Genomic DNA, 22288 nt, shown 5'->3' on the forward strand with positions numbered 1-22288 from the left:
AATCAGGGGAGAAACAGGGAAGATCCTTAAATGGTTTTGGTTTTGGTTGTTTTAGGTACAGTTAATCTTCAGTTCCAGGGTGCTCTTGTTCTCATTTCTTTGTGGTCAGTTCTCAGAATTGTGGCAGCTCAAGTCCTGGGTCCAGCCTGGTCATCCTGTAGTTAACTCCTCCACCTGGGGTTTTGTTATCTGTAAGACAGCTCACAGGATATGGCTCAGAATATTATGTACAGCTCTTGAGAAAGAACTAAAGGTCCTTGCCTGTGCTTAATGACTACCTTATTCTTAGTCTCCTTAGACTGTTTTCCTTGGTTTCAGCATTTCTCACTTCTCACTTTCTTATTTCTCACTTAATCAAATGTATTCTTTGATTAAGGTTTTTTACAGGCACAAGGCAGGCAGAAGACATGGTGGGGGGAGGGGGAAAGGACCATATACCATTTCATGATGATGTAGAGGCGTGGGATTGTGAGGTGAGCGGAGGGAGCTTCAGGAGGGCGGGGGTATATGTATGCACACAGCTGATTCACTTAGTTGTGCAGCAGAAAGTAACACAACATTATAAAGCAATTATACTAAAAAAAGAAAAAGTAGTGCTGCTCAAAGTGTGGGTTCACAAATTGTAACTAGTCTGAGATAAGAACAGTACAGAAATAGGGAGTATGCTTTTGATAACCTTTATAAGAATTTGACATTCCTGTGACATTTTTACCAAATTATTTCTCCACGGTGGATTGGAAATGGAAAACCAACTGGTCAGTCCTGAATCCCCAAAAGTTTGAGAAGCACAGCTCCAGTGCCTAAGGCAGTATTTGGAAGCAGTCAGTGCTCAGTAAATGCTTGCTCACTTATATCAGGCCTTTCCTGGTGGCTCAGACTAAAGAATCCACCTGCAAAGCAGGATACTTGGGATTGATCCCTGAGTCAGGAAGATTCCCTGGAGAAGGGAATGGCCACCTACTCCAGTATTCTTGCCTGGAGGAAGGCGCCTGGCAGGCTACAGTCCCTGGGGTCACAAAGAGTCGGACATGATTGAGCGACTAGGCACACACACTTATTTCAGGAAACAGACTTGCAGAGGGGCCCAGGTTAATGATTTGATTCAAATACTTATGAAGCATCTACTCTGGGGTAGCATTGTGGGCACTGTGGCCGTATATCTAGACAAAGACACGATGGTTGTTTCTTTTCATGGAATTAACAACTAATTAAAAAGATCTCAGAGGGACAAAGAAACTACATAACTAGGCAAGAACTAGATGGTTACTAAAACCTCAGAATGAAAAGTAAACGTTTATGTACTAAGGTTAAAGTGGGAACATGGCATGTGGATGAACTTGGCAAGGAAAGTTCACAGAGCTTGTAAGGCTTGAGCAGTGAGGGCTGAGTAGGAGTTGAAGATAGAAAAAGCATTCCAGGTTGGAGCAGGGTGGGGTGAGGTTGGGTGGGATGGGGTGGGGAAGGCTGAGAACAGGAACAAAGGCTCCCTCATACACTGGGGCGAGACTGCGGTCCTCCTCAAGATGCCCTTAGGCAGTGTAGAGCTCTGGAGATTTTTCAGTATGGGAAAGCCAAGAATTTTTCATGAGGTTATTTCATACGTTTTGTGAAAAGGAAGGAGGTCAGGAAAGTCTGGAGGCCAGTGGAGCAAGCCAGATGGCAGCTGGTGTGGCTTGGGACTGCCGGAGGCAGAAGAAATGCCAGGAGGCACGTAGCTGCGTCCCTTTTGAGCCAACAAGCTACCAGTCTTGGTGTCAGATGGTCCCTCAAGGGCTGTGAACACTTAGGTTGCCAAGGTCTTGTTAGTTGAGGTGACACAGAGCAGTGGATGAAAAAGGAGTGTTACCTCTGGTTCTAAGCATTTAAGCTCACATGATATGACAACATTGGTATCATTACCTGTTGGACATCTGAGGAATTGACCCTGGTTTGGGTGAGAGTGGTAAAGATTGTTCCTTTCTTTAGTTTCCTGTGCTAATCTTCAAATAATTCTAGAATATTGCTTCTTCTGCTTCAGCAGGCAGTTGGATCTGATGTGGTTTTATTTCCTCTCTTCAGGTGTGACGAAGACACAGTCTCTCTGCATGAAGATCAGACTGATTGCTCCAGTCTCAGGTAGGACCCACCGTTGCCTGGTTCTTAATTATGAAGGACAGAAACCATCTGGTCTGGTGTCTTAACTCTCTTTGAATTCTAATAATTTGTTCTCATCTCCTATTTCTTCTAAAAGGTTATCAGCTCTTGAAGGAAGTTTTGTTCACTTTTGGATATCCCCTTAGCACTCAGGACAGTATCTTTTCTATGGAGAATGCTCGGTAAATGCCTACTGAATTAAACTTTGATTAGTGCATTTAAATGTTCCCATTACAGACTTGAAGGAAGAGGTTCTAGAATTATTCACCAAACATGGCAGTCTTGGTCATCAGGGGGTTCGTGGTATGATGGCAAGATCTTAACGTTAACCATTTCTCTTCCAAGTTTGCTGTGTTCAAGCACTTTCACATACATTTTATTATTTAATCTTAACAGCCAAAAGGAAGCTGTTGTTTCCCTCCTCATCCAAGGTGGAAAAACCGAGACTCAGAGGGATTATATCTCATCCAGTATAACACAGCTGTGATGAGGCAGAATTTGGACTCTGGTATATGTGACACAAAAGTCCACTTGTTGGATAAGGAACATTTGTTGAAGGCCTTTGTTTCATACTTTTTTGTGTGTATCAGAAACCAGTGGCGACAGATATGGGATGTAGAAAAACAAATCAGTCTCTGCTCCCAGGGGCTCAGTGCACTTGAGGAGATAGACAAGAATATAGGTGATGATGCTACAGTACATTAGGTGCTATTTTACTACAGGGAAACAGAAGACCCAAAGGACCAAATAGCCCAGTGAAGTTTCTGGGATGGATTCCTGAAGAAAATTACATGTGACACGTGACTCCTTTTTTTTTTTTTTTGGTGGAATATAAGGCCAAAAACTATGATGCTACCAAGCAGAGGGATCAAATTACTGGCTAGCCAACAGAGAGCAGAGAGAATTCAAGTTGAAGCAAGCAGTTCAGGATGGCAGGAACCCTGAGAGCTGAGGAGGCTAGGAGTGGTAAGAAATAAAGTTCCAGAGAGAAACAAAGACCTGATTACAAAAGTTTTAAGTACCCTGCAAAGGAGTTTGGACTTTATCCTGGAGGCATTGGAAAGACTAAAAATAGCCTTCAGTTTTTTCTCTGCAAACAGCTATTCACCTAAGGCCCTATGTGAGAGTAGCAATAGCCCCCATTTATTGGATTGTGGTCTGGAGCCAACTTTCTTTGGTAGGCATTTCACAGAGACTGTACTACCTGTACTGCTGTGCTAGAGATGCACAGTATCTTATGGATGGATGAGAGCCGCAGAGGTGAGGTGGTGTGGCTCTGGATGCATCTCTAACAAGTGGGAGGATCTTGTTTTTTTTAGAACACCATGTTCATTCTCAGTTATGGCTGATTGCAATAAGAAGTGACATAAATTACATTACCTGTACTCTGTTTTGGGGATTCTCAGGAACCAGTAATAGGTTGGAAATGTATTCATAAAGATGACTTTTGTATTTATGTTTTACATTTGTATAATAAGAGAAAGTGCTTCCCCCTGACCCCCACCTTCCTTGTTCTTCAAATCAAGAATGACATTTACATCTTTTGGGTGCCTTGAAAATATGACTTAAAAACAAAATTCAGGTTTTATTTTTAGGAAGCAGTCTATCAAAAGAGTCATTTTAAATTTGAAAAGTCAGTTTTTCTTATTCTTGAGTGTTCTAGAATTCTCCTTGAGTGAGGAACATTTTAGTTCAGCTCAGTCATGTCCAACTCTTTGCAACCCCGTGGATTGCAGCATGCCAGGCTTCCCTGTGCATCACCAACTCCTGGAGCTTGCTCAAACTCATGTCCATCCAGTTGGTGATGCCATCCAACCATATCATCCTCTGTCACCACCTTCTCCTCCCGCCTTCAATCTTTTCCAGCATCAGGGTCTTTTCCAGTGAGTCAGTTCTTTGCATCAGGTGGCCAAAGTATTGGAGTTTCAGCTTTAGCATCAGTCCTTCTAATGAATATTCAGGGCTGATTTCCTTTAGAATGGACTGGTTGGATCTCCTTGCAGTCCAAGGGACTCTCAAGAGTCTTCTCCAGCACCACAGTTCAAAAGCATCAACTCTTCTGCACTCAGCTTTCTTTGTAGTCCAACTCTCACATCCATACATGACTAAGGAAAAACCATAGCTTTGACTAGACAGACCTTTGCTGGCAAAGTAATGGCTCTGCTTTTTAATATGTTGTCTAGGTTGGTCATAGCTTTTCTTTCAGGGAGCAAGCTTCTTTTAATTTCAAGGTTGCAGTCACCATCTGCAGTGATTTTGGAGCCCCCCAAAATAAAATCTGCCACTGTTTCCACTGTTTCCCCATCTATTTCCCATGAAGTGATGGGACCAGATGCCATGATCTTAGTTTTCTTAATGTTGAGTTTTAAGCCAACTTTTTCATTCTCCTCTTTCACTTTCCTCAAGAGGCTCTTTAGTTTTTCTTCACTTTCTGCCATAAGGGTGGTGTCATCTGCATATCTGAGATTATTGATATTTCTCCTGGTGATCCTGATTCCAGCTTGTGCTTCCTCCAGCCCAGCATTTCTCGTGATGTACTCTGCATATAAGTTAAATAAGAAGCGTGACAATATATAGCCTTGATGTGCTCCTTTCCCAATTTGGAACCAGTTTGTTGTCCCATATACAATTCTAACTGTTGCTTCTTGACCTGCATGCTGATTTCTCAGGAGGCAGGTCAGGTGGTCTGGTATTCCTATCTCTTTAAGAAACATTTAGGTTATGGTAAAAGCTGCTCTTCCTTCTTTTGTTGCTCTTCCAAGAACATAGAGTATACGGATGAGTAGTATTTGTCTCTAGGGAGAGACAGGTATTTCAAATGAACTAGAGACATTTATTTCAAACTCATATTTTGATACTGGTTTCCAAACCTATTACTAACTTAGAATTTTTTGTTCAACTGTAAATGATCTTAAGGGAAAATAGTAACCAGTGTTACTGGCAGGAGTTGCAAGGAGTCTGACACAACTGAGCAACTGAACTGAACTAACATGAAGAATTATTTCACCTGTTGGATTTTCCTTTACCAGATACTATGTTTGTCCTGAGGCTTAAGTTTCACTCTTTCACCTAATTTTATTTCCACATCTTGCCCAAGTGCATGCACCCTGGCCATGCTCCAGACCTCCCACCCACATGTTTTCTTTGCTCTTCTCCCAGGGACTAGCTGGACAGCTCATTCTGCTGGTACCATTTTAATTAGTTTAATCTTTTATTTGCAAAAAGACATCCTAAGCAACTGAAGCTACTTAGCAGCAGCAGCAGCAAGCAGAGGGCATAGAAATCTTTCATTTGCTGGTCTTTTCTCTTGGCTCAACATATTCTTGAGCCATGAGGAAGCACTTCCATGAGGAAGTGTTTCCTAGCTGACCTTGCCAAAATCTCTTTTTATGGCTGTTTCTGGTCAGTGAACAAGAGGGGAAAACACCCCCAGTGGGGAGTGGCCAGTCCTAAGAATCACATGACCTATACCAAATGGCTGCCCAGTGGGTTCAGGACAGTGATATTGATCATATAAAGCAGGAGTCCCCAAAACCTCTGGGCCACAGACTGGGTCCCTGGCCTGTTAGGAACCCAGGCCACACAGCAGGAGGTGAGTGAGCAAGCGTGAAGCTTCATCTGCTGCTCAGTTCCCTAGCCCTCCATTGTTCACAGTACTGCGTGAGCCATCCCCTGACCTTGTCCATGGAAAAATGGTTTTCCATGAAACTGGTCTCTGGTGCCAAAAAGGTTGGGGACCGCTGATGTAAGGGGAATGCTCCCTTTGGCTATGGTAGTTGCTAAATTCTAAAATACATCTAGATTTAAGAGGGACGAATGACTAAGAGTGTTATTACATCACTGTGTTTGAGGAAATTGAAATGATGGGATGATGTATTGAATTTGACTGATGGGTGAACATGAACAGTGCTCTCCTAGAACTGAGTATGTGCAGGTAATGCCAGCCCAGTCAGTCTTCTCCAGCCATTCCACACCAACAGGACCAAGACACTGGGATCTTTGCATTGAAAGGGCTGTTTAAATAGTTGGCTTGGTTGGGTGAAATTTGGCCCTCGTGTTATGTTCTATTGAGGTTGTATGTGTCTTATTAAAATAGCTTCTAGTTAAACTTTTTTATAATTTATCTTTAATGAGCTAATTAATCAGGCAGCATCAGGGCTTAGTTGTGGCATGTGGGATCTTCAGCTGTAGCACACAGACTAGTTGTGCTGTGTGCGCCCCCATCACCTGGGCTCAGTAGTTGCAGCTCAGAGCTTAGTTGCTCTGCCACATATGGGATCCTAGATCTCTGACGAGAAATCAGACCTGTGTCCCCTGCCCTGCAAGGTGGACTCTCAACCACTGGGCTGCCAGGGAAGCCCCTCTAGTTAAACTTTCAAAGTTTAACTGAAAGTTCTAAGGAGATGATTGAAGACTTGCCAGTGAGGAGCAAACATCAACACCTTGAGCCAAGGACTCATGTATGAGAGACTGAGGGCCCACTCCAGGTCTGAGTGAATTAGCCCTTCAGTTTGGCACCTTATTTAATCAGAGAGGTTTAGAGTCTTAATCTATAAAGTTGGGATGATCATAGCTAACCGGGATATCTCACATTATTATTGTGAAAGAAAAATATGACATATGTGAAACCATATTGAAATGAAAAAAGGGAAGCAAATACGATAGCATGTACAAAGCTGCAGCTATGGAAAATGTACCCACTAGCAAAGACTGGAAGGGAGTGTGGCACGTTCTAAAAAGTGAAGTTCAGTCTCTCTGAAACAGCCTACACTAAAAGTTTGCGGAGTAAATGAACAGCAGTGGATATCGCCAGCCTCTTTTCCAGGGCGGGTTATTAGACTCTTCGGGGTTTTCTAATCCCGAGTCTTTCCTATTCTAGAGATGAAGACAATAAAGAAAATTACCCCGACGCCAGGCCTCCGCTAGAGGAGCCCGCGCCGCCGCCCAGTGAGCCGCAGCATGCAGAGCAGCCCCCACGGCTGGACGTGCTGCGCCCCACCATGGGCAACTTCAAGTCGCGGAAACCCAAGTCCATCTTCAAGGCGGAGAACGGGAGGAGCCACGGAGAAAGTCAGGTAGCAGCCTCCACCTTCTCGGGCGCCTTTGCCCAGCTGGGTGTGTCTCTGGCGAGAGCACGGTTCCGGTCAATACTGAGCACGTTCTTTCGTAGGCAGTGATTAGCTTGACTTGCCACTGGGCACCGGCGAACTGGGACGCATGCATGCTTCCCTTCCGGGGGTATTAATAGTGCTCTGTGCTGGGCAGTCTGCTCATTAAGCGCCCTTTCAAACTGCTACTCTTAAATGCTGGACTTTGACATTGATTGAGAGGAGCTGCTGCAGTCTTTGCCGGGGAGAGTGGAGGAGGATCTCCAGTGATCTTCACTTACCCAGGACAGGAAAAAATGGCCCCAAACTTGGAGACTCTTCTTAGCAGATCAAAAGTCCCAGAGTTATCTAGAGCCATTCTTCTTAGGCTGCAGTTTAGTGGCTTTGGAAAAACACTCAAGCAATGTATGTGCCTGTTTTAATGTGTGTGGAGAATCTGCTTCTTTGAGGTCGGCAAATATTTACATGTATGAATGAAGCATCTGCCCAACTTGATTCAAGTAATTCATTTTATCTACATATTTGTTTATTTAGTTAATTTTTCTAGTTGTAGAGGGAGGTAGCAAAAAATATGATTTTTAAAACTCTTAAAACCCCTCAAATAACTTATTCTCTTTTATAAAAAGAGATGAATATAACCCATTTTAATCTTACTGGGAGGTTAATGGGCCCAGCCTTAAGATTGTACTTGTAATGCACCTAATGCAGTTTTGGAGACATAAGTGATTCATTAATGTGACCTTTTTTTTTAACACTAAAAAAGCTATTGACATTGAATATGATATGGGAGGCTCTCAGTGTAATACGTTAATTATATAATAACTTGAAGTCCAGTCCTACCTAGCAAATAGGCACCAGGTGATCTCTGTTAGAACAACTTTGGCGGGGCAGTTTATTTGATCTTGTAATTTTCTTATTGGCCTTGTGATTTTTCTCTCTCTTCCTTTATGGCGTAGTGACCTCTTATTTAGTCAATTTCGCAGTGAGATGATATGCCCTCTGCATTCATGAAACTGTTGTGATTTTCTGAATTTGAGTTGGGTTGTAGGGCAAGGTTAAGTGTGAAATACCACTGGAGTTATGGTGAACTTGAGACTCTGCCTCCTGCTGAGCACACCCGCCACTTGTTTGTTTAGGAGTGTGGTGCTGCGGAGGACACAGGTGCTCAAAGGGCTGCTGGCCGAGTCTGGTTCTGGGTAACCTCCGACCTTGAATCTCCTACTAAGGATCACCTTCAACACTGTGGGCTTTGAGTAACCAGCCATATCTCCTTGAGTGCCCTCTTTCTTGTCATCCTATAGTCTGGCCTGGTAGAATTTACCCAGTCGTCATTTGTAATAAGGTGCTAATGGCACAAGTCACTCCAAGTTTGTTGCTCATGCGCAGGAAGATTCTAGGAGAAAGAGAGACTTGTGTAGTCTTCTCTGATAATACAGCATTGGAATCCTGGACTGCAGGTAAAATTTCCAATTCATTCCTAAGATCTCTGTGTTATACAATGAGATTGTTTTTCCCCCTAATAACTAAGAGAACTTCAGTAATATAATTTTAGGTCTTCCATATTTTAGAGAATCTTGAAACAGATTTCATTCTTCTCATTTACTTTGGAGAGATACATTTAACATTGATTGAGTACTGATCAAGAACTGAGCATCAATAAATAATATTATTAATAAAATCAGCTAACACCTATTTAAGCATTTACTATGTTCCAGGCATGTACCATGTTTACGACAATCCCATGAAATGGTTATTATTATCTTTTTGTACAAATGGAAAAACAAAAGTTTAGAGGGATTACATAACCTCTTGAGTCAGATTTGGAAGAACTTGAGTGGAAACTCTTTTTCATAAAAGCACACTGTTTCTAACAAGAGATACCCAGAACTTCCAAGTATGAGTCTAGCAATTTACTTACCCCCTTTTTATATAAAACCTGTTATTTCACTCTGAATTTTTTTCCCTTTGGTGATATATTATACTCCTAAGCAATAATTAGTTATTGAGAAAGGATTACTTTGGAGAGATTTTTGTCAGTGTGTTTTTCCTCTCGGCCTGAAAGCTTTGTGATGTTGGTCACATAAGCTAGACAAACATTGTTTGAGTGAGTGTTAGGTCCACTAGGACTTAGGCTCCTTGAGGTCAGTGAGTCAGTCTGTCTTGTCTATCTTTGGCACTCAGTCACTCAGTATTATTCAGTGAATGACTCACAGCTGTTTGTACACACACACACACACACACACACACACACGTGGGGCTTCCCAGGTGGTGCTAATGGTAAAGAACCCGCGGGCCAATGCAAGAGACTTAAGAGATGGGAGTCAATCCCTGGATTGGGAAGATCCCCTGGAGGAGGGCACAGCAACCCAATCTAGTATTCTTGCCTGGGGAATCCCATGGATAGAGAAGCCTGGCGGGCTACAGTCCATAGGGTTGCGAAGAGACAGACATGAGTAAAGCAACTTAGCATGCACACATACACACATATTTCATGTATACAATTACATAAATAATTTTTTGTAAAATGGTAGATATATATTTTTCTATAAAATAACATTATATCTTTATTCAGTTATAACAAGTCATGTTTCAAAAGAGGATATAATCATGTCTCTTACACAGATATGAAATAGAGATGTATCAAAAATTTCATTTAAATCATGAATTAATGAGGAAATTAATGAGATATTTACAACCACTTAAAAACAAAATGCAAAGTATTGCACATTTATAGTCTGACAAGGATTGCTGAGATAAATTTTTTGATGCACACAGAATTGGCAAAACTTGCAATATCTATAGGGTGATAATCAACTGCTTTTTTGTGATCACAATTACAGTTTCTATGGAGAGAAATTATTTGCATTGCCATTGGTTTCTACAAGCTAATTTTTGTCTTTGTAACCTTGTAAAATAGCCTAGATATAGGCAAAAAAAAAAAAAGCAGAGATTATCCAGATGGATGAGCTGGCCAGAATATCTGCTAAATTTCAAAGTCTTTTATAATTTTTCTGTATATTCTCTCCCTTCTTCCCTCTCTCCTTCTTCCTTGTGATCATAATATCAAAGAAAGATTAACCTTGATCATAAGGTAAGCCTAGTCTCATTAGGTATGGCTTTATTATTTACTGATATGTAGCAAAAGTGTTAATTTACCACATAGGTTTTCTAGTTGGTAAAGAATCCACCTGCAATGCAGGAGACCCTGGTTCGATTCCTGGGTCGGGAAGATCCCCTGGAGAAGGAATAGGCTATCCACTCCAGTACTCTTGGGTTTCCCTTGTGGCTCAGCTGGTAAAGAATTCACCTGCAATGCAGGAGACCTGAGTTCGATTCCTGGGTTGGAAAGATCCCCTGGAGAAGGAAAAGGCTACCCACTCCAGTATTCTGGCCTGGAGAATTCCATGGACTGTATTATAGTCCATGGAGTTGCAAAGACGCAGACACAACTGAGCGACTTGCACTTTCGCTTTCACTCTCACTTAGGTTTTCTTACTTACTTTGCAAAATCTAGAGACATAGTTTTGAATAATTACAAAATTAACTTCTCTTTGGAGGTTTTTATAAGGAATCTCAGATTGGACTTTTAATGCCTCTATTATGTGCATTCCTAAGGCAAGGAAATCAAGTTCAACAAATTCTTGCCACTGTATTTCATTTGCAGTACTTAGGCATTTGTGTAAGTTCTTCTTTTATTGAAGCCCCCAAAGTAACTAGGTTCCTGGGCTGCCAGGAAATGATGGTCCTTAACCACCTATAAGGCTGGATCCTGTAAACTAGATAGCAGGGCAGTTATCCCAAGAGCTGTTCGTAGGTATTGACTCCATAATAAAGCCACTTCAGTTCCTACCTGATCCAAGGAGCATCATTCTCAATATGACATTCTAGGCAAGATGTTATTTAGGTAGTAGATTTCTCCAATTATATTCTGGTAAAAAGGAATACATTATTATTGAATATATAAGATAACCCTTTTGCCATTGAAAGTTAAGGGCATTTGGTATGAGTTTCTGAACTGTGGGAGTCAGTAAGACTCAAATATCATTTTAAAATATTTCAGCTTATATAAAAATGGTTTTTAAATGTAGATTTTATTATTGTTCAGGTATAAGGAAGCCTATAGAACAGACCATGACTGCCATTTGGAAAGGTTCCTATTCGTAGTTCTTAAGGAGACAGGCATGTTGTGTCATGCCAAGCCATGTAGGAAAGCACCAAAATTGGTCAAGAGGAAGACGGTGCAAGGGGACAGCTTGGGCAGGAGACTTTATTATTGTTTTTATTGGAAAAACAAGGCAAGGCAGTGTAAGCAATCTTGAAACTGGCTGATTTGGATGATTTCAGTGGACTCCGAGGTATAGGAATTCTTTCTAGTGGTCTGGTACCGGGCCCTGGGATACTTAGGACAGAGGAATATTACTTCCTGGAACACATGAAGCAGATAGAAGAGGTAGTTGAGAGTATGAACTCTGGATGGTCAGTTTGAATATGAAAGGCATGCTCCAGGGCAACTCACTTGTTATGCTTGCTCTACCTAAGAATTGGTAAGCCCTGGGAGAGAAAGTCTTTCCCCAGTCACTGTGGCCTGAAATGCCAGAGCACACCCGTGGTGGATTCATGTCAATGTATGGCAAAACCAATACAGTATTATAAAGTAAAATGAAGTAAAAATAAAAAGTTAAAAAAAAAAAAAAGAATACAGAAAATAATCGAAAACAGTTCATACAGTTCAGTTCAGTTCAGTCACACAGTCGTGTCCCATTCTTTGCGACCCCGTGGATTGCAGCACACCAGGCTTCCCTGTCTATCACCAACTCCCAGAGCTTGCTCAAACTCATGTCCATCGAGTCAGTAATGCCATCCAACCATCTCTATCTCTGTTGTCCCATTATCCTCCTGCCTTCAATCTTTCCCAGCATCAGAGTCTTTTCCAATGAGTCACCTCTTCGCATCAGGTGGCCAGAGTATTGGAGTTTCAGCTTCAGCATTAGTCTTTCCAATGAATATTCAGGACTGATTTCCTTTAGGATTGACTGGTTGGAATTCCTTGCAGTCCAAGGGACTCCCAAGAATCTTCTCCAACACCACAGTTCAAAACATCAATTCTTCGGCACTAGGCTTTTTTTATGGTCCAACTCTCACATCCATACATGACGACTGGAAAAACTGTAGCTTTGACTATATAGACCTTTGTTGGCAAACTAATGTCTCTGCTTTTTAATATGCTGTTTAGGTTGGTCATAGCTTTGCTTTCAAGGAGCAAACTTCTTTTAATTTCATGGCTGCAGTCACCATCTGCAGTGATTTTGGAGTGCCCCCCACCCCAAAAAGAAAATAAAGTCTCTCACTGTTTTCATTGTTTCTCCATCGATTTTCCATGAAGTGATGGGACCAGACACCATGATCTTAGTTTTCTGAATATTGAGTTTTAAGCCAACTTTTTGACTCTCCTCTTTCACTTTCCTCAAGAGGCTCTTTAGTTCTTTGCTTTCGGCCGTTAAGTGTGGTGTCATCTGCATGTCTGAAGTTATTGATATTTTTCCCAGCAATCTTAATTCCAGCTTGTGCTTCATCCAGTCCAGCATTTCTCATCAACAGAAAATTGAATTAAAGATTTACTGAGCACGGCCCTGCCTATCAGAACAAGACCCAGTGTCCCCATCAGGAAGCTTCCATAAGCTTCTTATCCTTATCTGTCAGAGGGCAGACACAATGAAAACCACAATCACAGAAAACTAATCAAACTGATCACATGGAGTACAGCCTTGTCTAACTCAGTGAAACTATGAGCCATGCCGAGTAGGGTCACCCAAGATCAACTGGTCATGGTGGAGAGTTCTGACAAAACATGGTCCACTGGAGAAGGGAATGGCAAACCACTTCAGTATTCTTGCCTTGAGAACCCCATGAACAGAATGAAAAGGCAAAAGGATAGGATACTGAAAGATGAACTCCCCAGGTTGGTAGGTGCCCAATATGCTACTGGAGAAGAGTAGAGAAATAACTCCAGCAAGAATGAGGAGATGGAGCCAAAGTAAAAAAAGCACCCAGTTGTGGATGTGACTGGTGATGGAAGTAAAGTCTGATGCTGTACACAACAATATTGCATAGGAACCTGGAATGTTATGTCCATGAATCAGGGTAAACTGGAAGTGGTCAAACAGGCAATGGCAGGAGTGAACATCAATATTTTAGGAATCAGCGAACTAAACTGGACTGGAATGGATGAATTTAATTCAGAAGACCATTATATTTACTACTGTGGGCAAGAATCCCTTAGAAGAAATGGAGTAACCATCATAGTCAACAAAAGAGCTCGAAATGCAGTACTTAGATGCAATCTCAAAAATGACAGAATGGTCTCTGATTTCAAGGTAAACCATTCAATATCACAGTAATGCGAATCCATTCCCCAACCCGTAATGCTAAAAAAGCTGAAGTTGAACAGTTCTGTGAAGACCTACAAGACCTTTTAGAACTAACACCCCCAAAAGACATCCTTTTCATCATAGGGGACTAGAATGCAAAAGTAGGAAGTCAAGAAATACCTGGAGTAACAGGTAAGTTTGGCCTTGGAGTACCAAATTGAAGCAAGGCAAAGGCTAACAGAGTTTTGCCAGGAGAACACACTGATGATAGCAAACACTCTCTTCCAGCAGCACAAGAGACTGCTGTACACATGAACATGACCAGATGGTCAATACCGAAATCAGATTGATTATATTCTTTGCAGCCAAAGATGGAGACGTTCTATACAATCAGCAAAACAAGACCAGGAGCTGACTCTGGCTAGGATCATGAACTCCTTATTGCCAAATTCAGACTTAAATTGAAGAAAGCAGGGAAAACCACTAGACCATTCAGGTATGACCTAAATCAAATCCGTTAAGATTATACAGTGGAAGTGGCAAATAGATTCAAGGGATTAGATCAGATAGACAGAGTGCCTGGCAACTATGGACGGAAGTTCGTGACATTGTACAGGAGGCAGTGATCAAGACCATCTGCAAGGAAAAGAAATACAAAATTGCAAAATGGTTGTCTGAGGAGGCCTTACAAATAGCTGAGGAAAGAAAAGTGAAGGGCAAAGGAGAAAAGGAAAGAATATACCCATCGGAATGCAGAGTTCCAAAGAATAGCAAGGAGAGATAAGAAAGCCTTTCTCAGTGATCAATGCAAAGAAACAGAGGGAAACAATAAAATGAGAAAGACTAGAGATATGTTCAAGAAGATTAGAGATACCAAGGGAACATTTTATGCAAAGATAGGCACAATAAAATTCACACAAGAATCTTCTAAATTGTATCAGAAAAAAGTAGTTGAAGCATAAAGAGAAGGGGCTTTCTTATAGATCCAGAAGATAGACCATTTAAACAACAATATTTCAGGGGACTTCCCTAGCAGACCAGTGGTTAAGACTCTGTGTTTCCAATGCAGGTGTCACAGGTATGATCTCTGGTTGGGGAACTAAGATCCCACATCCCTACAAGTGTGGCCAAATAAATAAATAAATAAATAGCCTATTCCCAAACTCCTTAAAACAATGACAACAACAATAACAACAGTAAAGCAATATTGTAAAATTTCACTTTTCAGTCCATTTAGTATGGACTCTAATTAAATTCTTGTTCCACTTGATCCTGGGTTAGCAGTAGCATGAAATTGTCTGCTTCTGGCCTAAAATTCTGACTCAGCCCACTGGTGTCATTAAACACCTATATCCAAGAGTCTGTTCTTTGAAATGTCAATTATGTAAAATATCTGGGCTTTTGCCATGGGACTCTTGAGAGTATTCTTTGCTGAAGACACAAACCCTGGCCTGAACCTGATAATAGAACTTTCAGGCAAATACCTGAGGAAAACAAACAGCTGTAGTTGATAGACACTGAAAGTGATTTTGGTTAATTTACTGCTAGTAATTTTCAAAAGTGAAAAGTCTGATGACAGTTCACAATAAATGTGATGCATAATGTGACATGGAAAGCAAGGTAATAAAATCATTCCCCTTAAGTTAGCATGTTTCAAAATATAATAAATAAAGCTATTTTTTAAAAAAAGAAGTCAGAGTTTGCTTCTGGTTTTACAAAAATGGAGGAATAGGATACTTACCTTGAAATATAGCATAATAATACTATTAGAAGATGTCAAGAATATCAAGTAAAAAATTCATGAAGTCTGGTGTGGATGTTAGACATCTGCATTATTATTAAACTCCACAGACAAGTCTGTTGTACATCCCTGATTGAAAACCACTGGCCATGATGTTGCTGAATTAAAGAAATGACTGTGGTCAAGTCTATGTTTTATTATTGTTATTTTTTAAATTTTTATTTTTACTTTATTTTACTTTACAATACTGTATTGGTTTTGCCATACATTGACATGAATCCGCCATGGGTGTACATGAGTTCCCAATCCTGAATCCCCCTCCCACCTCCTAGTCACAATTGTCACTGATAACATTAAGAGTATTGCTATCTAATATTGTCAGGTGAAGCTCCACAGGATTGGAGCAAATATACAAGAGTTTGATAGAGCTATGCATTTCATAAGAGTTTTGATCAAAGGGTAAATGACCCATCAACTGCATTTAGAATCCACTGTGGTAGAGAGAGTAGTTCTGTTCGTAAAGCTGGCGTTTATTTGGGGAATTTGAGCTTATGCTACACATCCTGCTTGATACTTGTTGACATCAAAGCACAGTTCTAAATGGTCTGTTATGAGAGCATAATTCCCCAAAAGTACCTGTGAAGAACTGTTGGATACAACTTTCATAACTTAGAAGCAACCCTCTTTGAAGCTGAAGGTTTAGCTGTTGCCATTATGGGTTCTCTTGTCATAATGTTTGTATTTAGGACCCCAAAGTGGATCTTAAGTCTGATTCTAATTATGTTGGGAATGAGGGTATGGGCAGAGGAGGAAAGGTCAGATAACCATTGAAAATTTTGCTCATTGTTACATTTCTGATCAACCTCAAAGTCGGAATCAGAAATTCCACTTATAGAGGGTCAATTTCAGTCTAACTTAGGAACTTTCCTTTAATTTCTGGAGTATCAGAATTTGACGTTTTGTGTGTATGTCTGAATGTGACTCCGGTTTGGCATTCACTGTGAATGATTTAAAAGAGAAGGGCTTTTAGGTGTATTTGCTGATCCAGCAAAAGTCAGGAACCAGGAAGGCAATTCAAGAATGTCCTCAAATAAATTAAGATATTTAGTATCTCAGCATAATAAAAGTCATTTGTGACAAAGCCATAGCCAACAGAATACTAAAAAGTGAAAAAAGCTGAAAGCTTTCCCACTGAATTATGGAACAAGACAAAGATGTCCAGTCTCACCACTTCTATTCAATGTAGTTGTGGAAGTAATAGTCACAGCAATCAGACAAGAAAAAGAAATATAATTATCCAAGTTGGAAGGGAAGAGGTAAAATTATCATTATATGCAAATGACATGATATTCTATATACGCATGCATGTTCAGTCACTAAGTCAGGTCTGACTCTTTGCAGCCGCATGGACTGTAGCCCACCAGGCTCCTCTGTCTCTGGGAATTCCCAGGCAAGAATACTAGAGTGGGTTGCCATTTCCTTCTCTAGGGGATCTTCCCAACCCAGGGTTTGAACCCATGTCTTCTGCATTGGCAGGCAGGTTCTTTACCACTGAGTCATCAGGGAAGCCCAGGATTCTGTATAGAATACCCTAAAATTGCCACACAAATACTATTAGAACTGATAAATGAACTCAGCAAGACAGCAGGATACAAGATTCATATACCCAAATCTGTTGCATTTCTTTACACTAACAATGAAATATGCAAAAGTAAAAAAAAATCATTTAAAACCACATTAAAAATTCTTTGGAATAAGTCTAACCAAGGAGGTGAAAGACTTAGACACTGAAAACTATAAAACATTCATATAGAAAATCAAAGATGGAAATAGAAAGATGGAAAGATATCCCATGCTCTAAGATTAGAAAAATTAATATTGTTAAAATGGACTTACTCCCCAAAGCAATTGACAAATTGAAAGTGATTCCTATCAAATTGAGTAACATTTTTCACAGAATGAGAACAAATAATCCTAAGGATTTTATGGAACCACAGAAGACCCAGAATTGCCAAAGCAATCCTGAGAAAAGAGAACAAAGCTAGAGTCATAACTCTTCCAGACTTAAGACAGTACTGCAAAGCTACAGTAATCGAGTGAAGTGAAAGTTGCTCAGTCATGTCCAACTCTTTGCAACCCCATGGGACTATACAGTCCATGGAACTCTCCAGGCCAGAATACCAGAGTGGATAGCTATTCCCTTCTCCAGGGGATCTTCCCAATCCAGGTATTGAACTCAGGTCTCCTGCATTGCAGGTGGATTCTTCACCAACTGAGCCACAAGGGAAGCCCAAGAGTACTGGAGTGGGTAGCCTATCCCTTCTCCAGCAGATCTTCCCTACCCAGGAATCAAACCAAGGTCCCCTGCATTACAGGCAGATTCTTTACCAGCTGAGCTACCAGGGAATCCCCCAACACTAATCAAAATGGGGCGGTATTGGCACAAAACCAGACATATGGATGAGAATAGAGAGCCCATAAATAAACCCACTTCCCTATGGTTAATTGATCTTTGACAAAGGAGGCAAGAATATACAATAGAGAAAAGACTGTTTGGCAAGTGGTGCTGGGAAAGCTAGACAGCTGCCTGTAAATCAGTGAAGTTGGAACACTCCCTCACACCATATACAAAAATAAAGTCAAACTGACTTAAAGGTTTAAATATAAGACATGACACCATTAAACTCCTAGAAGGGAACATAGGCAAAATATGTTTTGATGTAAATTGTAGCAGTGTTTTCTTAGATCAGTCTCCCAAGACAATAGAAATAAAAGGAAAAATAAATGGGACCTAATCAAACTTAAAAGCTTTTGCACAACAAAGGAAACCATAAACAAAACAGAGAGACAGCCTACGGACTGGGAGAAAATATTGGAAATGATGCGACCAACGAAGGATTAATTTTGAAAATATATAAAGTACTCATGCAACTCAGTATCAAAAAACAACTTGATCAAAAACCCTAACCCTAACCTTAACCCTAACCCTAATTGAGACTGGGCAGAAGACCTCAATAGACATTTATCCAGAGAAGTCATACAGATAGCTAATAGGCTGATGAAAAGATGCTCAACATTGCTTGTTATTAGAGAATGCTTGTCTTTCTTAGACAGAGGGCTTTGTGAAAGAATGGCTTGAGAAAGACTGTTTGATGACATGTCTCCTGAAGGGTCAAGTTTTACTGATGCTGATATTAGACTTTATTGATATGGTGAACTTGAAGTTAAAACAGAACTTAAGAGTCTGTGCTAAGCAGAAACTCTTCATCAGAGTAGAATCAAGTTAGTTTGCTATCCTGTGGAATGTCATATTAAATAGCAATCACCCTTTCTAGGAAGGAGAACTAATTGAAGGCAATACAGTATATATATTGTAATATATTGTGAGAAAGTATACAAAAAGTGACAAGTGGGTGAAGAGGGTGAAGGTGGTCAAAGTCAAATTTGACTTTGAAACAGATTTCTAGATAGAAGTCCTGGGAATGTCATGTACAGCGAGGTGACTAGTTAATAGCACTGTGTTGTAGATTTGAAAGCTGCTAAGAGCAGAGTTCTTAAAAATTCTCATCACAAGAGAAAAAAATTGGTAGCTATGTGTGGTGAGGAATGTTGACTTATTTTGGTTATCATTTTGTAAAATACACATATCTCAATTCATTGTTATAATGTTATATCAGTTATATTTCAGTAAAAAGTATGTGTGCCTCGTCTCATGATTAACAATGAATTCTGGAGGTTTCTTTTATCTCTTTCCTTTAGAATATTTTGGTAATTCTTTATCTTGGTAAACCTTGAAATTGACTATAAGATGACCCCTTTCCCCACCAGCACACATACTTTCTACTTCTTGTGTGATCAGCCATCTAGATCAGTCTTTCCTGTTTTTAGTACAATTTGTATCATTTTCTACAACCATTTGTCTCATATTAATTTTTCATATTCACACTTTCCTGACTACCCAGGAAAAAATGTAGAAACCTACTGTTTAATTAAAAATCCTTATTTGTTGACTTTCCTCTACTTATTAAATTAACATCTCCTAATTAGGAGTTTAGAATTAACATATGCACACTATATATAAAATAGAAAATCAGCAAAGACATACTTTATAGCATAGGGAACTCTACTCAGTATTCTGTAATAACCTAAATGGAAACAGAATCTGTGAAAGAACAGATATATGTGTGTGTATATATATATATATATATGTATATGTATGTATATATATGTATATAAAACTGAATCACTTTGCTGTACACCTGAAACTAACACAACGTTGTAAATCAATGATACTCCAGGAAAAAGCAAAAATTAGGGAATTCCTTGGTGGTACAGTGGTTAGGACTCAGTGTTTTCACTCCCAGGGCCTGGGTTCAGTCCCTGGTTGGGGAACTAAGATCCCCCAAACCACATGAAACCATGCGGCATGGTGGAAAGGAAAAACAGGCAAACAAAAACAAGTAAATGCATTTTATCATTATTCCAAAAAAATAAAATGAGCTTATCCTGGTTTTTAAAAGACAATAGATTTTATATGTTGTAATGCATTGTGAGAAATTAAAATCAATTCTGTATTGCTGTAGTCCTAATCACTAGTAGCCTGATTTGGGGATGATTAGATTTGACTAACAGAACCAACTTCTTGTATTGGACCTCATAAGGGTGCAAAGGGCATTTAGAGTTGGCGTTGGTAGATCAGGTCTAACCATCTTCACTTCCTTCCAGCTGGGTCCAGACTATGCACAATCCTTCTGTCCTCCCTCTGATGGCTGTTTTAGCAGAAGACAAAAAGTAGGAGGCTATAGTTTTCTGCAGTGAGCTGTGTGCTGTGATCATGCTGCTAATCCGCTTCCTTGGGGAAATGAGCTGTTGGGTCTGGTACACATCAGTATTAGATTTCTTCCACTTATCTCTAGTTGATGTGTTATTAGGCTGGAAAAGGATCCAGATCTGATTGTGAAAACTACATTTTTATCTTTCTGTAGAAAGGAAGCCCCCCTCCAAAAAAAAAAAAAGATTTTAAGGCAGAATAGCTTAACTTTGAAGTATTTATTACATTTCTGTTTTGGGAGAGTATAGCCCTTATTCTTTCTGTGTTAGACTCTGAATTAACAGAAAGACAATAGTTAATTCTGAATAATTTTTTTTAACCCGAAAAAGAAGGAAAGTTCTATTTCCAATTATAAATCTACATTATGTACGTTGTTCTTAATATATTACTGAACCACTGAGCTAGTGCAAATGATAAAAGCAAGAAAACCTGTACAACTGATTGACTTTGAAATTGAGAGCCCTGGAAAGCTAAAATGAATTTTGGTAGAATTTCACTTATTTTTCAGTAAAAGGAAGACTTTTAAGTTCTGAGTATGCCTTTGAAGGCTTGCTTTTTTGCACTGTCAAAAGTGTGAATTCACTATGATTCTAACAATTGGTCTTAGTTAGATAATTGTTTTGACATGTTAGTTTGTGATGCATTATTTCTCTTGACTGGTTTTGCAGCTCCAGTGTAAAGGTTTTACTTCAGTTCCTGTTGAGGTATGGATTTGGAGGAAGACTTGTTACTGGCCTGGATGAAATATGGTCCTCTGGATTTTTTTTCCAGGTTCGCCATCACTCCTCCAAGAGTAAAATGGTTGAGATTCATGGAGGATACAGTGTAGAGAAATTCAGGGTCCTTGAAAGTGAGGTCATTTGAGTCAGTGTTTGGATTTACTTGTTTCTCATGGTGTATCTGATTCTGATACTCCTCTTGAAATAGCAGCCAGCCTGTTATTAGTAATTAAGCTGATGAAGAAAGATATTTTTAGGAAGGAATCCGAATGTCTGTAATATAAACTTTATTCCTTTTTTCCAAATAAGGAAATATAATTCAGCTTAATACTAACATGAAGGAATCTTAAAATTAGGTAATGTGCCTTGTTTGCCTGGATACTGAATCTCAGAAGTTAAAAAAATTGTCACTAAGAGGGAGTCTGTGTTCATATAACTGGTTTGAGACAATGGGGCATTTGAAATGTTAGCATTGTAGTGCCCAAGGCCACATTATCTAATTAATATTCCACCTATGATGGAAGTTACAGAGCTTAAATGGGCCTCCCTGATAGCTCAGTTGGTAAAGAATCCGTCTGCAATGCAGGAGACCCCGGTTCGATTCCTGGGTCGGGAAGATCCCCTGGAGAAGGGATAGGCTACCCACTCCAGTATTCTTGGGCTTCCCTTGTGGCTCAGCTGGTGAAGAATCCACCTGCAATGCGGGAGACCTGGGTTTAATCCCTGGGTTGGGAAGATCCCCTGGAGAAGGAAAAGGCTACCCACTCCAGTATTCTGGCCTGGAAAATTCCATGGACGGTGTAGTCCATTATCTAATTGACGTTCCACCTATGATGGAAGTTACAGAAGAATTTCCCTTAAAAAAACATGAACAAGATGGTATTGATGGTATTGATTCTTCTGAATATAGCAATGGGGGATGGCAAGGACTGGTCTCTACTTACATGCTACCTACACTGTTTAGCAGATGTACAGGTGGCTGCTACATAGGATGGTTCTTAAGTCTGTTTATCTTCTTCTTCTGCATCCTTTGCTTAGATAAATAAATTCTGGTTTAAAGAATCTCTAATTTCCCTATGTAGTTCCAAAGATGGTCTCTGACATTATACGTGTAGCCCTATATTTTCAGCCCATAGTCAAGGCCTATCAACATATAGAAAGGGGAGAAAAGCATCCACGGGACGCCCTCCATGGGGTTCCAAGCCTTGCTCCCTCTGCTATGGAGAATTTTCCTTTACTAACTTGCAGAGCTAAATAATTGAATGGCAGTATAGTGAGGTGGTAGAAAGCATGGCCTGTAGTTCCTAATGGATATGGGTTCAAATGCCTTCTCAGTCATTTACTTTCTGTTTGACTTTAAACATCTACTTACTAGGTCATTTGTTTAT

The 22288-nt window shown here is 40.1% G+C and overlaps 1 protein-coding gene across 5 annotated transcripts in view; it reads left to right on the forward strand.

Moving 5' to 3' along the window:
• FAM13C (family with sequence similarity 13 member C) overlaps positions 1–22288 on the forward strand; it is a 137016-nt gene that overhangs the window by 6718 nt on the left and 108010 nt on the right. For 3 of the 5 annotated variants that reach the window (XM_068982561.1, XM_068982564.1, XM_068982562.1), the window contains exons 2-3: positions 2059–2115; positions 7013–7208. In XM_068982561.1, coding sequence (XP_068838662.1) covers positions 2059–2115; positions 7013–7208 — 253 coding nt within the window. Of the gene's footprint in view, positions 1–2058; positions 2116–7012; positions 7209–22288 lie in introns of those variants that run through there. The other 2 variants (XM_068982563.1, XM_068982565.1) reach the window with 1 other exon arrangement.

The sequence above is a fragment of the Capricornis sumatraensis genome, chromosome 10 (assembly GCF_032405125.1).
Source record: "Capricornis sumatraensis isolate serow.1 chromosome 10, serow.2, whole genome shotgun sequence".
NCBI lineage: Eukaryota > Metazoa > Chordata > Mammalia > Artiodactyla > Bovidae > Capricornis > Capricornis sumatraensis.